Genomic DNA, 18689 nt, shown 5'->3' on the forward strand with positions numbered 1-18689 from the left:
CATGCAATAGTAGGTTACATGCAGTAGTAGGTTACATGCAATATACAGTTAAGTAATATACCTCTTATACATGCGGTAGCAGGCTGTACATGCTGGCTATAGGTACTGGACATGCAATATACGATTGTACATGCAGTTTAAACATGCAGATTCTAACTGTAAGGAGTACTTATCGTTTGTTCTGGAATTGGGCTTTTCGCGCGGGTGCTTCGCGAAGGCTGCGCGTGGTTCTCTCAGGCAGGATATTTGGTATCGCCAAGGGGGGGCGGAGCTGGCTCCCATGCCCGGGTTGATGGGGTGGTTTCGCTGAAGGCTCCGTGGAGGAGCCGGCCCCGAGTCCTGTTTCTCTTTCAATCTCACCCCTACTCGATTGTAGGGATGGTAGAGATAAGGTCAGGAGCCCAGCAGTATGAGGGCCACTGAAACTGTGCTGCTGGTGCTCCAAGCACCGAATGCGCTGCTCTGCTCCGGGTTCTCCCCCCTGTAGAACGGGGGAGGGGTGGAGGGGTGGAGAGGAGGCTCTGCGGGACAGAGCCACCGAAAGTGTGCTGCTGGTGCTCTAAGCGCCGAATGCGCTGCTCTGCTCCGGGTTCTCCCTCCTGTAGAATGGGGGAGGGGTGGAGAGGAGGCTCTGCGGGACAGAGCCGAAAGTGTGCTGCTGGTGCTCTAAGCGCCGAATGCGCTGCTCTGCTCCTGGGTTCTCCCCCCTGTAGAACGGGGAAGGGGTGGAGAGGAGGCTCTGCGAGCCACCGAAACTGTGCTGCTGGAGCTCCAAGCGCCGTATGCGCTGCTCTGCTCCGGGTTCTCCCCCCTGTAGAATGGGGGAGGGGTGGAGAGGAGGCTCTGCGGGACAGAGCCACCGAAAGTGTGGCTATAAGCCAAAGTGTTCTGGATTCTCATTATAGGAACAAGTGCCTAAATGAGGAGATCCACTTGGGCCAGCAGTCTGCGGCCTTCGTCCCTCTGGAGAAAGACTAGGTCTGTGAGGCTAAATCGGGTGCCACTAGAACTACCAAGCCAGGATGTATTGCAATCCTGCAAATGATTCAACCAAGCATGGGCCACAGAGGAAACACATACAAGAACTCGTTCTCAAGCCACAGTTGAACTAACACGTCCAACCTCTCACTTCCAAGCTCATATCTTCAGCTGTAAAAATGAGGCATCTTGGTGTTCACTGCTGAGGCCATCAGATCCATCTGTGGACTCCCCCACTATGGTGTTGAACGCCTGTGGAGACAGAGACCATTCCTCTGGGTTGAGAGTTTGCTGACTGAGAAAGTTGGACTGCACAATTTCCACTCCTACTGCACAGCCCAGAGAACCTGCAAGTGAGCTTCAATCTACCGGAAGAGAAGTTGAGCTTCTAGGTGCAACGGGGTGCTTCTGGTGCCTCCTTGCTTGTTGACATATGCTACCGCTGTCGCATTGTCCGAGAAGACTCTGACTGCCTTGCCTTCCAGAGACTTTTCTATTGCTTGAAGCGCTAGATGAATGGCTCAGAATTCCAGGTGATTTATGGACTACTGCTGCTGAGCCGGAGTCCAACATCCCAGGACTGGGTGTCCATTGCAGTAACCCCTAACCATAAAATCTGGCATCAGTCGTTAGTATCTCCCAGGAGGAGATGCAAAGAGGCAGCTGACCTCAGCCACCACTGCATGCTGCTCTTTGATGTAGGTATCCAGGAGAGCGGCTGTTGTAGCGAACTTACTAAGGGGACCAGCGACAGAGGAGAGAGTCTTGGAAAGGTGTCATGTGCGCTCTGGTTCAAGGAACCACCTCCATGGTTGCTGCCACTGATTCCAGGAACTGCAGATAACGTAGGTCTCTGGAGCAGTTCCAAAATCTGTTGAAACTACAGTCTGCATGGCTCTGGAAGAAACATTTGGCCCAAGGCTGTGTCAAACAAGATTCCCAGGTACTCCAGCTGCTGAGTCAGATACAGCTGATTCTTCTTGAAGCTGACTATCCAGCCCAAGTCTTGGAGGAGCTGCACCACTCTCAAATCCACCAGCTCGCCTTCCTCCTTGGATGGAGCTCTGATGAGCCAATCATCCAAATATGGGCGCACCTAAATCCCAGCTTTTCTACCACTATCATCACCTTGGTAAAAGTGTGAGGTGTCGTGGCCAGGCAAAAGGGAAGCATGGAGAAATAGAAATGCAGCTCCAACACATGAAATCACAAGTACTTCCTGCGGGCTGGGAAAATGGAAATGTGAAGTTAGGCTTCCATTAGATTGAGGGAGGCAAGAAATTCCCCTATGACCAACCAAACGGTCTCTATGAGGAAGTGTGGTACCTTCACAGCTGCATTGACTGACCTGAGGTCTAGAATAGGTCTGCAGTCGTCTGAGTCTTTCTTTGGCACGATGAGGTATATGGAGTATCTGCCTGAGCCCAAGTCTGTGTCCGGGACTGGCTCTTTTGCCCTAAGAGCCAGTAGCCTTTCTACCATAGCCCAAACTTTGAAGGCTCTCTCCAGCCATCCAGCCAAAGTTACAAAGCGGTCTGGCATAGGGGCACAGAACTCAGTTTTGTACCCCTCCTGAATTATGTCTAAAAACCAGCGGTCTGCACCAATCTGAGACCAGATCGACCAAAAAGCTAACAGTCTGTCCCCTATCTGGGGAAGCTTGGCCCCTGGACTAGCATCTTTGTGCTTTCTTAGTGGCTGGTAAGGAGCGAGAGCCCAAGGCTTGCTGTCTCCTGCCCCCACTGAATCTCTGGCTGGTGAGGAGAGCCTGAGTCTTGCTGTTTCCTGCCCCCCTGAATTTCTGACATGATCCCTGAAAGGGTCTTTGTGTCATTTGGCCTCCTGAATACATATGGAATCTTCAGGAGCCTTGAAAATTGCCCTGTCCTGAACTTCAGGCCTTCCAGGGTCTCCTGACCAGTATCAGATCATCCAGACCCTTGCCAAATGGTAGCTGCCCTTGAAAGGGAAGTCTGCTTAGCATAGCTTTAGAGGTAGCATCTCCTGCCCACTCTCTGATTCAGAGCATTCATAGGGCGGAGACAGCGTAGGCGAGACCATGCTCATAACTCTGATAAGATCATACAGAGCATCTGCAATACAGTTCCACCCCAGGGAAGAACATTTGGGGATCTTTAAAATCTATCAGGTCTGAGGATTGAGGCAGGCATGTGTGAGAAGCATGTGCCACAACGGAAGACGCAGCTGCTGCCTTAATGCCTAGGGCCAAATCTTCAAATTGTCGCTTGAGGAGCAAGTACTCTTTTCAGTCCCGAGTATCCTTTAACATTAACGCTCCTACACTAGACAGGGAGGTTCATTTAGTGACCTGCACCACCAGCAAATCCACTTTTGGCTGAACAAATAGTTATTGGAAATCTGGCACTATCAAATACAGCTTGTCAATAGTTTTAGCCACTCGAAGAGATCACTCTGGTGACTCCCAGTGGTCAGTGACCAACTTAGTGATGTCCAGATGCGAGGGAAAAAATGTGGTAGGAGCCATAGAACTGTTTATAACTGAGCACTGAGAAGAGAAAGCTGGCACGACTTCCAGCTTTAAAACTTGCAGCGAGGTAGAAATAATGCTCGAAAGCAAAGAAGCCCTGAACAGCCAGCATACTGTAGGGTCTTTCCCCTGATCCAGGGTTGCCACCTCCGCCTGACTGCTGTCCTCCTACCAGGGAGACTTCATCCAGGGATAAAAGTGGCATGGAATCGGACTGACCAACCTCCCAGTCCATGACAGACAACCTCCTGCTTCAAGTCTGCCTACTTGTCTGGTTGGGGCGCCTGTGAGTGAGTGTGCTGCTAACAGATGCTGAGGACCCTTGGCAGTGTAAATAGGAATTTGGAATGAAGCCCTGTACTGGGGCTCTCCTGCCGGTCCTCCTGGGCTCTGCGTCCCCTATGCGAATGCACTTGGCCAATACAGTTTTGGACAGTCCTGGGAAGGATCTCTTTCCCTGGGAACACACCTCCTGTGGATTCCCAGCCCTGGAGGACACAAAGGCTGTGCCCGAGGCTCCTGCACACTCCGTCACACATAGGACATGGACGTTCCTCAGCTGGCCATACAGCACAAGCCTGGCATGATATAGGGGTAAAATGGCCTGAGAAGTCCATCTCAGTCAATTTTGAACAAAATTGAGAGGTTTTGAGGCAGATGGATTCTAGAGGAAAATAAAAGATCGTTCAAAATCCAAGATGGCCACCACCAGAAAAATCATGCCAAAAATGGCCCGTGGAGACCTCCCTGAAGGAAAATAATCAGAGAGAAGAGTTTTAGAGGTGGGGAACTTAAGAAACCTTTAAATTTAACTTTTGAGGGGACCCCCCCCCCCCCATGTCCCATGTGGTGCCTGTCTGCATCAGCACAAAATTTCAGTTGGAATTGTCGATTTGTTGAATGAACCTTGTCTTCTGGCTGCCAGTCGGACTGAGGTTGGACAATCTTAACCCCTGGAAAACCACGTCGCAAAAGGGGAGAGGACCTTGCAGTCAGCCTACTGTTAACTCCTGATTAAATCAGGAACACAAACAGATAAGCAGGGGACAGCACCTGAGCTTAAAAAATATATATAATTTGAAGTGGGAGGCTGGCTAGCTAGGTGTCCCCAAGGGCTAATCCTACTAGAATCAGACTTCCACCATGCATGTCTGTGTATTCTCCCAGGCAGAGTTCCCACCAAATGGGAACCTCCGGGCATTGAGCATCCAAAGAACACTCAGAAAAAATACCTAAAAATAATAAAACCAGAGCAGATCTAAAACACTTCTGAGCAACTTGATTGAAGGAAACAAACTGGAGGGGGCAGGTGCAGCTCCCTGGGAAAGAGGTGGAGTTGAAAACATGACTGACGCTTTCTGCAAGCAACTTGCTAGTTCAGATACAAGACTTAGCACTAGAAATGTAATTACTGCATTATGATAGAAGATATGTTTCTTGGCAAAAGAATCCAATATTTACTGGTCATGGAACTGAGACAAGGCTTATCTTATTTTGTCCTTTTAAGATAGCTTCCCCATACCATACATTTCTCTTCTATACTGCAAGTTTTGACTGGGATTCAAAGTGGTTTACAATAAGATTCTTAATTGGAATACATGAGTATGGATGTAAGTTATGTGGGTAGAGTGTTGAGTTCAAGGAGAAATGTAAGTTTTTAACCTTTTCCTGAAGACATAATATGTGCATATTTGTCGCAGGTGAAGAGGGAGGTTATTCCATATCTTGGGTCCCTGGTATGCAAACATGGATTCATGCAGTTTCTTCTAAAGTATAGTGGTACCTCAGTTTGCGAGTGCAGATCTTCGAGAATCTCAGAGAGAACGGGAACCTGAAGGCCTTGAGCATGCGCAGCTGCTCAAGGCCCAGCGTGAAGGAGGCAGATCTTCGGGCACCAGCATGTCCTGTGCGTTGGTGCCGGTGCTAAACGGGGGTAAGAAATGTGATCGGGTGGGTGGGTGGATGCCTGGGGTATGCTGGATCGTGGGGGGGATGGCGGATCACACAGGGGGGGCTTTCATGAGCAGGGGGAGCAATGCTGGTTCTTGGGGGGGGGATCAGCACGCTGGCCTCAGGGGGGGGGAACGTATCAAAGCGAGTTTCCATTATTTCCTATGGGGAAACTCGCTTTGATATAAGAGTATTTTGGTTTACGAGCATGCTTCTGGAACGAATTATGCTCGTAAACCAAGGTACCAAGGGGGAGAGGCTAGTTTGAACTGCTGGTGAGGTCTGGCTGTGAGATAGGAGTGCATGACTATGATGCCTGCGCTAAGACCTCTGTGGAGTTTTCGCCGTAGATGGCTTTGTGGACCATGCAAGCTACCTTGTATTGTATTTTCTTTTTTATAGGGAGCCAATGAAAATCTTTCAGGAGTGGGAAAGCTCTCTCAAATTTGATCTGTTGGAAAATTAATCTGAAAGCTGTTTTGAAGTAGCTGTAATCTCTTGTAATCTTTTTCTGCAATGCCACTGAATAAGGAATTGCAGTAGTCAAGGTAGAGGAGGAGAACTGCTTGCGTGATTGCTCTGAAGTTCAACTGGCTCAGCACAATCTTATTGCTCTTAGTTACCCGAGTTGGAAGAAGAATTTCCTGACTAGTGTGTTAATTTGACTGGTGCAACAATTAGGAATCATCAAACCTGGATACAGATTTGTCCCCATACCCCATATCAATCCTCTTCACTATAGTGTTTGAGAAAAGCATCTCCCATTTCAAATTATATAATCACAAAAATGGACAGATATTCAGGCTGGTATACACAAGCACTGAGAATGAAGACTCTCTAGAAAAGAGTTCACCACAGGACCTACCCAAATTATCATCAGAGCTATGGCACATGACTGAAACTTAAATGCTTAGCCAGAAAATTCTATCCTTTTCAAAACCAATCCTGCTAAGATGCACAGAATGGGGTTCCTTGTGTCACTAACAGTGAGAAAGTTTTTGAAGATACAGGAGTTGAAAAAGAGGCAAGCCCTGATGTTCTTTCATATTGGTAAAACCAAGGCATCAAAGCCCCATGGCAACCTCTATCAAGAAAAACTGCTGCTAAACACTGCTATCCATTGCAAAGATGAAAAATATTATGAAGACTTCATTGATGGCTGCTTGTGCATACATGAATAGCCTTTTAAGATATTCTAGACAATGAGCTGACCTCTCTCCATATATGGTGCAATTTGATAACCTCACCCATATACAAAACTGTTTATCTTGCTTATACATGGAGAAAAAAAGTTACCACCTTACAAAATTTGTTTGTTGACTTATTTTTGTGTATACAATTGGGCTAACAGCAACCATACTTCTTTGCTTAATATTCTGAAACCACTTCTTTGCCTAATATTTTGAAACTATACTCCAGCATGATACAACCAGATTAAGCATTACCTTGGGGAAAGAATGAATCTAGAAACTGAACATGCCTGAGGTGCACCAACTTCCAATCTGGCTGTTTGTTTGTTGTTGTTGTTTTTTAATCTTAACTCTAGATTACCACCTACTTTTCACAATGCTAGAGACTTAATTGGATACATGCATGCAGGAAACTCAGGCTAATGATACACTACAAATTTCCCACTAACTGGTGTTGTCCTAGGAAGAATACTTCCAGCTTATGATGACCCCATAGCTGTTCACTCCCAGCTCAAAGTGAATGAGATAGAGTAGGAACAGCAATTCAAAAAGACTGAATCACAACATCCAAATATGCACAAAGCTTCTAGTTAGTCTACTTATCAGTGTTTAGTTACCACCTCAAGAGTGTCCAATTTCTACCATCACCGTGTTCCGGCCATGTTGTAGTCCCGGCGAGAACACTAAGGATTTAGTTAAACGCTAAAGTTTTTGAACTGTTCTGGTAAGCCAGTATTTTTAATCATTGCTTTACTTGCTTAGATTCATATGGAGAACTAACAAAGTCTGTTAATTTACAGCATTCTCCTTCCCCGACTCTGAGGAAGAATGAAACGCTTCGGTGGGGATTGAAGCAGAATTGTTATAAGCTAAGTGGCACTTTAATAAGTTTATTATGAAGTTAAGATTATTTATTCATATTTAAGTATTGGCACTAGCACAAATAGCTATAAATAGATATATTCAACATCAGAATGTCCAAATGAAAATATTAGTTTACCTAACAGAAAATTGCACCGTATATAAAGTTCCTATGAGGATGGCTACCACACTATAATCAAGTTATTAATAGATCTAGTGTGGCATTCTGAGGAACATGGTGATGGTAGAAATTGGACACACTTGAGGTGTTAACTAAAGACTGAATCAGTCATATGTTAAACTACCCCCCAAAGTAGGTCCTTCTGAGTGATGAGCTAAAATAGGGGTAATATCCTAAGACTATGTGCGGTGGTCAGGAAACTATACAGGGAATTAAAATGCCATTGAAGACGAATAAGAAGAAAAAAAAGATTTAAGAGGAAAATAGCTGCAGGAAGATTATATTTACCCTCTCACACCAAGCCCCAGATTTAACTTACACCGCTCCCCTCCCTCTCCTATAAATTCACCTCTCCTATGGTTATTCCCTCTCCTGTTTTTCAGGCACTCAATGTCTCCTACTCATCTCCCGATCTTTTGACCAACCCAGAGTCATAGTAAGGAGGTGGGGGGAGAGCGGTCTGCCTCGAGCACGGTCCTTGTAAGGGGTGCAAGCACCCGTCCTCCTCTCCTCCCCCGCTCCTTCCCTTTCGACCCTCCCTGTCATGCACCCCTTCCCGTCCCTTGTACCTCTTTAATTTTCTCTGCGCAAGCAGTATTACGAACTTGCTGCCCGCGTTAGCATTGCCTCTCTCTGACATCACTTCCAGGCCCCACGCCTAGGAAGTGATGTCAGAGGGATAGCCAACACGACGCGGGCAGCAAGTTTGTGCTGTTTGCGCTGGAAAATTAAAAAGGTACAGGAGAAGGGAAAGGGAGCATGCACTGAGGGGAGGGGGGGCACCACCCACCCTCATGCCACTGGAACAACCATCAGTAATTTCATACACTCACTCACCTCTCTCTCATCTACTTAGAACATCTCTCCAAATCATGTTTCCCCTGTATTGGTTTATCATTAGTTCTCTCCCTTCATGTGTGTGCTCTCGTACTCCCATAATCTTTGTGGGTTAAGTTTTAGTTTCTTTTAAACCACCTTGAGCATTTTTAAAAAACTGGACAAAATATTTAAATAAAAAACTATCATCCTATGCTCTCACCTGAAGAAGGTGCAGTCAATGCTGAGACGCCATAGTATGTGAAGGCCCCATTTTCAAACTTCAGTCCCTCTTTCCCGATCTCGACCTCCACTCTGCCCTGGACAGAAAAAAGTACCAATCATGTGTACATTCAAATACCTTTTCACTGCCCCAGACGACTTGCATTTCCTGAAGGTTAAACAGTGAGCAGCAGAAACTGATCTCAATAGTCATATAAATCTTTTGGAATAAATCTTTGTTGAATTAAAGCATTATGGTTTAAATATTGAAGCATGGAATGACTAAATAAAGAACAGTTTGTACAACTATATAATTAAAATCCTTAAATTAATTCTCAACCTCGTTACTGAAATATCTCTATGATATAGAACAGTGGTCATTCAACAAAAGAAGGGAACGAGCCAGAGCATAGGGTATGGTAAATGAGGCAAGGTAAGGAAGACCCACTTTGAATGTAAAAACAAGTTTTCAATACAAGACACTGTTCATCTGGTACCAATGGAATATGTGAAGGGTGGAGACGTGGTCATAACATATGTGACAGAGAAACCTTATGGTAGTATTTGAATAGATTGAAGGTTTTTTTTTACTTGGGAATGTACCCACCTTATGGAAACTATGTTATAGTAACCAAGCCACAGTGAAAGAATCAACGAATAAAAGGTGTTCTGGTCAAAATAGCAAATGGGGATGTATAGATATGCCTCCTTCAGGTCCAAGGACAAGAGAAACTCCTGCAGCTGAACTGCTGCAATCACCAAGCACAATGTCTCCATCTGAAAACGTTGCACTTGCAGGAATCTGTTTCAGTGCCTGTTATGCAGATGGCCAGGGGGGTAACTGAAACTCTGCATACTACTGATATGTCTCCTCAAGTCTGCTTATCTGATCTGGGTGTTGCCAAGGCAACATCAAAGGTTTCCACAACAAGTATCTGCTATCTTGACCTTTTTTGACCTGGGAGTTGCCCAAACCGCATCAAAAGGACAGTAAACTGCACCTCCTTGTTTATCTGAACTTCCTTTGCCTGCGTGTCGCCCGGATAGCATCAAAGGGATAGTGAAGACAGATGGTAAACCAGTCTCTGCAAACAACTCCTTAATAACATCAAAAGGACAGTAACGCCAAATGGGACCGGAATGTTGTCCAAACAACATCAAAGGTTTCCACAACAAGTATCTGCTATCTTGACCTTTTTTGACCTGGGAGTTGCCAAAACAAGGAACAAAAGACCAGCAGCTTTTCCAGCTTTTCACCCTATATAAAAGACGGGACTTGCCTCTAACCTGGGAATCCATGACGTCTGGAGGGAGAATCCACGTCTAAAGGGACAGTCCTTTGGTCCACCCATCTATCTATTGCAAGGATTCCCAATTGTGAAGATGGTCGTTATATGGGGTCAAGGTGATGCTATTTTATATTTAATTTTTATATATGTATAATAAAGTGTTATTGTTTATGCTTTATATTGTCTGTGTGCTTTTCTGAGTGTCACTGATCATCCCATTTGACAGAAATAAGTGGCAGAACAGTGCCTCCCTTCTTTGGCATGACAAAGTAAATGGAATACCTGCCTGTGACATGCTCATCGACCAGAACTGAAGATACCATGCCTAGACCCTGAAGTGAGCAAAGTGTTTGTAGCACAGCCTCCCATTTTGTGGGAGCGCCGCAAAAAAGAAAAGGAGCAGCACACTCCAACTTGCAACCTTCCTGAATAAATTTCCAACTTTCAGTGATCTGACATAATTCTGGGTCACTCTCAGAAGATGAGGGACAGCCGTCTCCTGATGCAAACAGCCAGCAAGTGGACCCACAGCCCATCATTGGGCTGCAGCTGAATATCTGGTGTTGGAACTGGGACATTTGTCCAAGCGAAAAGGATTGTTTAGACTGGAAGTGCAGGCTCTGAAAGGCCTGGGTCTGCCCAGGTTGATACTTCTTAAGAGTCCCAAAACCAAACCAGAGACTGAGGCTGTCAGGCTCCCCTCCCCCAAACACAGTCTATTCTCATGGAGCAGCTAAGTCTTGGAATCCCTTAAGTCCTTAACCAATTTTTCCAGATCTTCCCTGAAAAGTATTTTCCCCCTGGTCAGCCTTTGCTTTTAGAGGCTGCTTCCACAGCCCAGTGCTGGAGCCAAAGCAATCACTGTGCCATGACCGCCAGGACCATCACTTGTTTAGCCGATGCCCAGTTCAGGTCAGAGTGAGTCCTCTAGAAAAGCGAGCCCCGATTCCATATCAGGCAGATCCAGGAGGCCCAGAAATTCAGACTCCACCAAAACATCTGCCGCCTGTTAAATCCAACTAAGGCATACCCAAGCAACCTATGAACTGCAAATCGCCACCTGAAAGAACAAGGCAGACACCTCAAAGAAGAGTTTCAAGGACAATTCCAGCTTACAATCCTGAGCATCCTTAAGAGCAATGCTGTCCTCCACAGGGAACATTGTCTTCTTGGTCACCACAGCCACTAATGAATCCACCTTGGGCCACATCAACTTCTCCAATTCCTCGGCACAGATAGGACAAAGGTGAGCCATAGCCCCCTCTACCTTCAAACCCAAAATCTGCAGACCACTGAGCAGAGATCAATTCTTGAATGGCTTTGTGGACCAGGAATGCCTGCAGCGAGTGCCTAGTGCTGACTGTTTTAAGATTAGCCATCAACGGAGTGGAAATCTGAAGAGTAGAAACATTCAGGACCTCCAATGCTCGAAAAATAAATGAAGGCAACGCCTCCTTGCAGTACACCCTAACTGTTGTATGGTTATCCGCCAGCTTCCCTCATCCTCCAACTCATCCCACAGGGAAGAAGCGGCTGAAGCCAGTAAGCCAGTGACCTGAGAAAGGCCAGGTAAAGGAAGGAAAAATGGGGCCCCCTGCACAGATGTCATTCATCCTTCTGCACTTGGACCCTAGAACTTGAAGATAATCCCATGCCGAAGGAGCCAATTGATCCCGAAGATAAAAAAAAATCTATCTGTGAGCTTCAGGCAAAATAGACAGGGCCCACAGCTGTATCCAAGAGGACTTTCAGGTATTCCAGCGACTGCATGGGCATCAAATGGCTCTTCCTGAAGTTGACAATCCAGCCCAGATTCTCCAGTACCTGGACTACCTGCTTCACAGTGTGGCATCCCTTGGCCTACGAGGGAGCTCTGAACAGCCAGTCGTCCAAGTAAGGGTGAATCTGTAGGCCTCCACTACCACAAACACCTTGGTGAAGGTCCAATGCACTGTCACCAGTCCAAAAGGCAGGACAGAGAACTTATAATGCTGTTCCAGAACATGAAACCGCAGAAATTTGTGGTGGGCTAGAAAAATTGGAATGTGCAAGCATGCCTCTGTGAGATCCAGCGAAGCAAGAAAATCCCCTGGAGTCACTACTACAATGATCGAATGCATGGTCTCAATTCGGAAGTGTGGAATCTTGAGAGCTACATTCACATGCTGAAGATCCAGAACAGGCCTCCAATCTTTGGAGCTTTTCTTTGGCACGAGAAAGTATACAGAATATCTGCTTGAATCTGAGAGATCGGACGGCACCGGCTCTACATTCTCAATATCTAGCAAGCACTGAACGGTTGCCTGAACTCAGAGCACCTTGAAGGAGAATCCATGAACCAATCTGACAGGTCTGGCAAATTCCAGCATGTAGCCCAACTGAAAACTGTCCAAGACCGACTGGTCTGACAGGAGGCTCATCCAGGCAGGAAGAGACGCCAAGAGCTGGCCCCCTATCTGCAGAAGGCCCTATCATTCAGCCTGGTGGCATCGTGCCTTTCTGGCAGGGGGTGCAGAATGGGAGGGGGAAGGCTGGGAAATGCCTGTAGTTCTCATAGTCATTGGGCGCTCTGTGAAAATCTCTATGATGTATCAGATGTATACTCTCTGGAGCGTCATGAGACACATAAATTAAAACGACCAGAACCATTGGAGGGTCTGGGTCCACTAGCAAGCAGGGTCTCAGGGCGATGGTCATCACAGACTCCATGATCACCCAGGCTGTTGCCAAGTAATAAGTGCCCCTTAAAAAGTAGCCTAGCTAATATCACCTTTAAAGTGAAATTACCAACCTGCCCGGAGCGGTGGGCGTTGGTGCTCTGGGGTGCCCCTCCCTGGCTGAAGACCTCCTATTAATTTATTTTCTTTTTATTTTAATTTTAGTTAGGGGATGGGGAGGGGAGAAGTCTTGCATTTCTTCTCAGGGCTCATCAGAGTACAGGGCTCTGTTTGTATGGTATCTTTGTATATATTGTCTAGGCCTTTCCATAGGTCAGCGCTTGCAGTTTCTCTGTTATCAGCCGTACACGTTCTTGCTTTGTCCTTCATCACCTTTTTTTTTTTTTTTTTAATTTTATTTTGGAGGGGTGTTGGGTTGGGTGGAGGGGGGGATGGGGAGGGAGTTGGGCGGGAAGGGGAGAGTTTGGAGAGTTGCTGTCTACTCGCTGCACCACCTGTGCCTTTCTTGTGTTTCTTTGCTCTGTTTATGCTGATATTAGAAGCATATCTGTATTTAGTTAGGCGATGATGGACAATTTCTTGACATTTGCTCCAGCTCTCCCTGTTTTATCTGACCTGTACATGTTTCTGCTGCTTTTGTATGTTTATTGTAACTTTAATAAACAGTTTGAACGTAAAGTGAAATTACCAGTACACTATTGGACCCAGAACAATCAGTTGGCCGAGAGCGAGTATGCCGACATTTTTGCCAAAGCTCTCAATTCATAGAAGGAATCTGTCATATAATCTATTCCAGCCATCAGAAGTTGAGAAGGGGAATTCACCACCTCACTCTCCAGTGTAAGCAGCCAAGAGGGACAGGCGTGTGCCACAACGATGTCGCCAAAGCAGCTTTGATAACTAAAGTAGCTATATCAAAAGTTTTCTGATGGTCTTGCATATCCTTCAATACCACACCACCTCCCACTGGGGAGAGGAGTGCACTTGGTCATCAGTGCCACTCAGGAATCTACCTGGGCTGACCCAAAAGCACAGTTACTTACCGTAACAGGTGTTATCCAGGGACAGCAGGCAGATATTCTTAACGCATGGGTGACGTCACCGACGGAGCCCCGGTACGGACCTTTTTAACTAGAAAGTTCTAGTTGGCCGCACCGCGCATGCGCGAGTGCCTTCCCGCCCAACGGAGGAGTGCGTGGTCCCTAGTTAAGATAAGCCAGCTAAGAAGCCAACCCGGGGAGGAGGGTGGGACGTAAGAATATCTGCCTGCTGTCCCTGGATAAAACCTGTTACGGTAAGTAACTGTGCTTTATCCCAGGACAAGCAGGCAGCATATTCTTAACGCATGGGTGACCTCCAAGCTAACAGAGAGGGAGGAGGGATGGTTGGCCATTAGGAAAATAAATTTTGTAGCACAGATTGGCCGAAGTGTCCATCCCGTCTGGAGAAGGCATCCAGACAGTAGTGAGTAGTGAACGTGTGAACTGAGGACCAAGTGGCAGCCTTGCAGATTTCCTCGATGGGTGTGGAACGGAGGAAAGCCACAGAAGCAGCCATAGCTCTGACCCTGTGGGCCGTGACAGCACCTTCCAGTGAGAGACCGGCCCGAGCATAACAGAACGCAACACAGGCAGCAAGCCAGCTGGAAAGCGTCCGTTTAGAGACAGGACGACCTAGACGGTTAGGATCAAAGGTCAGAAAGAGCTGAGGGGACGAACGGTGAGCCCTGGTACGGTCAAGGTAGTATTCGAGGGCACGCTTACAATCCAGCGTGTGCAACGCCTGTTCCCCAGGATGAGAATGGGGTTTAGGGAAAAAGACAGGCAACACAATGGACTGGTTGAGGTGAAAAGCCGAGACCACCTTGGGAAGGAATTTAGGATGGGTACGCAGAACCACCTTGTCATGGTGAAAAACAGTGAACGGTGGCTCGGCGACCAGTGCATGCATCTCACTAACCCTCCTGGCAGAGGTGATGGCAATGAGGAAAAGCACCTTCCATGTTAGAAGTTTGAGCGAAGTTGTGGCAAGAGGCTCAAAAGGAGGTTTCATGAGGGCTGATAAAACCACATTCAGGTCCCAGACGACAGGAGGAGGCTTCAGAGGTGGTTTGACATTGAAGAGGCCTCTCATGAACCGGGAAACTAGTGGATGAGCCGTGAGAGGTTTTCCGAGGATAGGCTCATGAAACGCAGTGATGGCACTGAGGTGGACTCTGATTGAGGTAGACTTGAGGCCAGCGTCGGACAGAGAGAGTCAATAGTCCAGTACAGTTTCCACCGCCAATGAGGTGGGATCGTGATGATGCAGTAGACACCAAGAGGAGAACCTGGTCCACTTCTGATGGTAACATTGGAGGGTGGCCGGTTTCCTGGAGGCATCCAAAATGCGACGGACAGGCTGAGACAGCCTGAGAGAAACCAAGCTGTCAGGTGGAGCGAAGACAGATTGGGATGTAGTAGAGACTGATGCTGCTGCGTAAGTAGAGTAGGAAACACAGGAAGAGGAATGGGCTCCTTGGAGCTGAGCTGAAGCAGGAGGGAGAACCAGTGTTGGCGGGGCCACCGAGGAGCGATGAGAATCATGGTGGCCCTGTCCCTGCGGAGTTTGGATAACGTCCGCAACATCAGAGGTAGTGGAGGAAAGGCATAGAGGAACCGATCCGTCCAGTCGAGCAGGAATGCATCTGGGGTCAGACGATGAGGAGACAAGAGTCTGGAACAGAACTGGGGCAGCTGATGGTTGTGAGGAGCTGCAAAGAGGTCCACCTGCGGAGTGCCCCAGCGAGCAAAGATGGAGTGGAGTGTGGAAGGGTCCAGAGTCCACTCGTGAGGTTGAAGGATGCGGCTGAGATTGTCGGCCAGGGAGTTCTGTTCGCCCTGGATATAGACAGCCTTGAGGAAGAGATTGCGGGCCGTGGCCCAGGTCCAGATGCTGAGAGCCTCCTGACAAAGGAGGCGAGATCCGGTGCCGCCTTGCTTGTTTATGTAGTACATGGCGACTTGATTGTCTGTGCACAGGAGAAGAACCTGAGGGCAGAGAAGGTGCTGGAAGGCCTTGAGAGCATAGAACATGGCTCCGAGTTCCAGGAAATTGATGTGATGTTGACGCTCCTGAGGGGTCCAGAGTCCCTGGGTGCGTAGATCTCCCAGGTGAGCTCCCCACGCATAGGGGGAGGCATCCGTGGTTATGATCATGGAGTGAGGGGGTAGATGAAAGAGTAGACCCCTGGAAAGATTTGAGGAGTTCAACCACTATTGAAGAGATTGCTGAAGAGACGATGTCACAGAGATGGGATGAGAAAGAAGATCCGTGGTCTGTGACCATTGGTTGGCAAGAGTCCATTGAGGTGTCCTGAGGTGGAGTCGCGCCAGAGGAAGCACATGGACCGTCGAGGCCATGTGACCCAGGAGGACCATCATCTGTCGGGCTGGAACGGAGTGATGAAGGAGCACCTGACAACAGAGGTGGAGCAGGGTCAGTTGACGGTCGGAGGGGAGAAACGCCCTCATCAGTGTGGTGTCGAGAACTGCTCCAATGAACTGAAGTCGCTGTGTGGGAAGCAGATGCGACTTGGGGTAGTTGATCTCGAACCCCAGGAGATGGAGGAAAGAGATGGTGTGATGAGTGGCTTGTAGCGCAAGTGGAGACATAGGTGCTTTCACCAACCAATCGTCCAAGTAGGGGAACACCTGGAGGTTGTGAGACCTGAGGAAGGCCGCCACCACAATAAGGCACTTGGTGAACAACCTGGGCGATGAAGCGAGGCCAAAAGGTAGCACTTTGTACTGATAGTGACGGTGCTGTATCTGAAACCGTAGGTAGCGACGTGAAGTAGGATTGATTGGGATGTGAGTGTAGGCCTCTTTGAGGTCCAGGGAACATAGCCAGTCGTGCTGAGAGAGAAGAGGGTAAAGCGTGGCAAGGGAGAGCATTCTGAACTTCTCCTTGACCAGACACTTGTTGAGGTCCCTGAGATCGAGGATGGGACGGAGGTCTCCTGTCTTTTCGGGAACCAGGAAGTAGCGGGAGTAGAATCCCTGACCCCTTTGGTCCGGAGGCACTTCTTCGATGGCATTGAGAAGAAGGAGAGAGTGGACCTCCCTCAGGAGGAGGGGGGGTTTGGGAGGAGTGAGAAGCAGACTCTACGGGAGGATTGTCTGGTGGAAGAGTCTGGAATTTGAGAGAGTAGCCGTGGCGAATGATGCTGAGGACCCATTGGTCTGATGTGATGACCTCCCAACGGCTGAGGAAGATTTGGAGGCGACCTCCGATAGGCTGAGGAAGAGGCAGTGATGGTGGGAGACTGGCTATGCCCTGGAGGAAAAAGTCAAAAGGGCTGAGATGGTTTTGACGGAGGTAGAGGCTTGGCAGGTTGGTGAGACTGTGAGCGAGCCTGAGATTGATGCTGTTGACGAGGTCGGCGAGGCTGCTGTTGAGGTGGATTGAGAGGTCTGGCCGAGAACCTGCGCTGGTAGGAAGACTGCTGTCTGTAGGGGCAAGCAGGTGGAGTCTTCTTTTTAGGTTTGATCAGAGTGTCCCACCTGGTCTCATGTGCTGAGAGCTTCTGGGTTGTTGAGTCCAGGGACTCTCCGAAGAGTTCATCACCCAGACAAGGTGCGTTCGCCAGGCGGTCCTGGTGGTTAATGTCTAGGTCAGAGACTCTCAGCCATGCCAAACGGCGCATGGCCACCGCCATGGCAGATGCGCGAGAGGTCAGCTCAAATGAATCGTAGATGGAGCGAACCATAAATTTCCTGAGTTGGAGGAGGCTAGAAATATGTTGCTGGAAAAGAGGGACCTTACGTTCAGGAAGATATTTCTGTAAGGAGGAGAGTTGTTGCACCAGATGCTTCATGTAGAAGGAGAAGTGGAAGGTGTAGTTGTTGGCTCTATTGGCTAACAAGGAATTTTGGAAAAGGCGCTTACCAAATTTATCCATGGTTTTTCCCTCTCTGCCAGGAGGGGTGGAGGCATATACACTGGAACCCTGAGATTTTTTCAAAGTAGATTCCACCAGGAGGGACTCGTGGGGCAATTGAGGTTTGTCAAACCCTGGGATTGGAATAACCCGGTACAAGCTATCCAATTTACGAGGGGCTCCAGGAACAGTGAGGGGAGTCTCCCAGTTTTTATAGAAAGTTTCCCGTAAGATGTCGTGGACGGGCAACTTCAGAAATTCTTTGGGAGGTTGCTCAAAGTCTAGGGCGTCGAGGAAAGCCTGAGACTTTTTAGAGTCAGACTCTAAGGGAATGGAAAGAGCTGCTGACATCTCCCTAAGGAATTTGGAGAAAGAGGATTGCTCTGGTTTTGATACGGTGTCGGTCATGGAGGGTTCTTCGTCGGTTGACGAAGCGTCCTCCTCGGTACCGTGAGGGGAGTCTTCCCACAAGTCCGGGTCCCTAATGTCGGGGTGCATACGTTTGGACATCCGGTGTGGAGGGCTCGGCATGGCGGGTCTTTGAGAGAGATTTGCCTGAGCGCACCGAGGCGGTACCGGGTGAGGAAGACCGATGTCGTTCCTGGGACCAGACAGGGTCGGCAGCATCACGGGTATGCACTGTAGGTGTTTCTGCCAAGAGCACCAGCATGGAGGTATTAATCGGTACCGAGGGGGTCGACACCAATGGGACAGTGCGAGGCTCGGACCGGTCCTGTACCGGAAGGTGCGGTGCCAGCAACGCCGGCAACAGTTGCTGGAGCTGTTGTTGCAGCTGCTCCTGTAACTGTGTTTGGAGTATGGCCGCGATGCGGTCATCCAGGGGAGGCACCGGTACCGCTTTTTTCTTCTTCGGTACCATAGGTGCCGCTCTACGCTCCGGCGATGAGGAGGCCGATGATGAGGCACTCACCGAGATTGGAGCGGAGCGTTTGCGGGGCCGGTGCGGTGCCGGGAGGGCCGGTGTCGCAACCGTGGCAGGAGGGCGCTCAAGGGAAGTGGGAGGCTTCTTAGCCGGCTTACCTTGGCCCAATGACCCTGAGGAAGGGTCCGGTGGTGTCGATGTCATCGGTGCC

General features: G+C 48.4%; 1 protein-coding gene across 6 annotated transcripts in view; it reads right to left on the minus strand.

Moving 5' to 3' along the window:
- CNNM3 (cyclin and CBS domain divalent metal cation transport mediator 3) overlaps nt 1-18689 on the minus strand; it is a 143386-nt gene that overhangs the window by 47815 nt on the left and 76882 nt on the right. For all 6 annotated transcript variants that reach the window (XR_004539801.1, XR_004539802.1, XR_004539800.1 and 3 more), the window contains exon 5: nt 8709-8805. Coding sequence is in view for 2 of the 6 variants with exons in the window: in XM_033947886.1 (XP_033803777.1) it covers nt 8709-8805 (97 nt within the window). In the remaining 4 variants the exon portion in view is untranslated. The remainder of the gene's footprint in view (nt 1-8708; nt 8806-18689) is intronic.

Source organism: Geotrypetes seraphini, chromosome 6, assembly GCF_902459505.1.
Source record: "Geotrypetes seraphini chromosome 6, aGeoSer1.1, whole genome shotgun sequence".
Classification (NCBI taxonomy): Eukaryota; Metazoa; Chordata; class Amphibia; order Gymnophiona; family Dermophiidae; genus Geotrypetes; species Geotrypetes seraphini.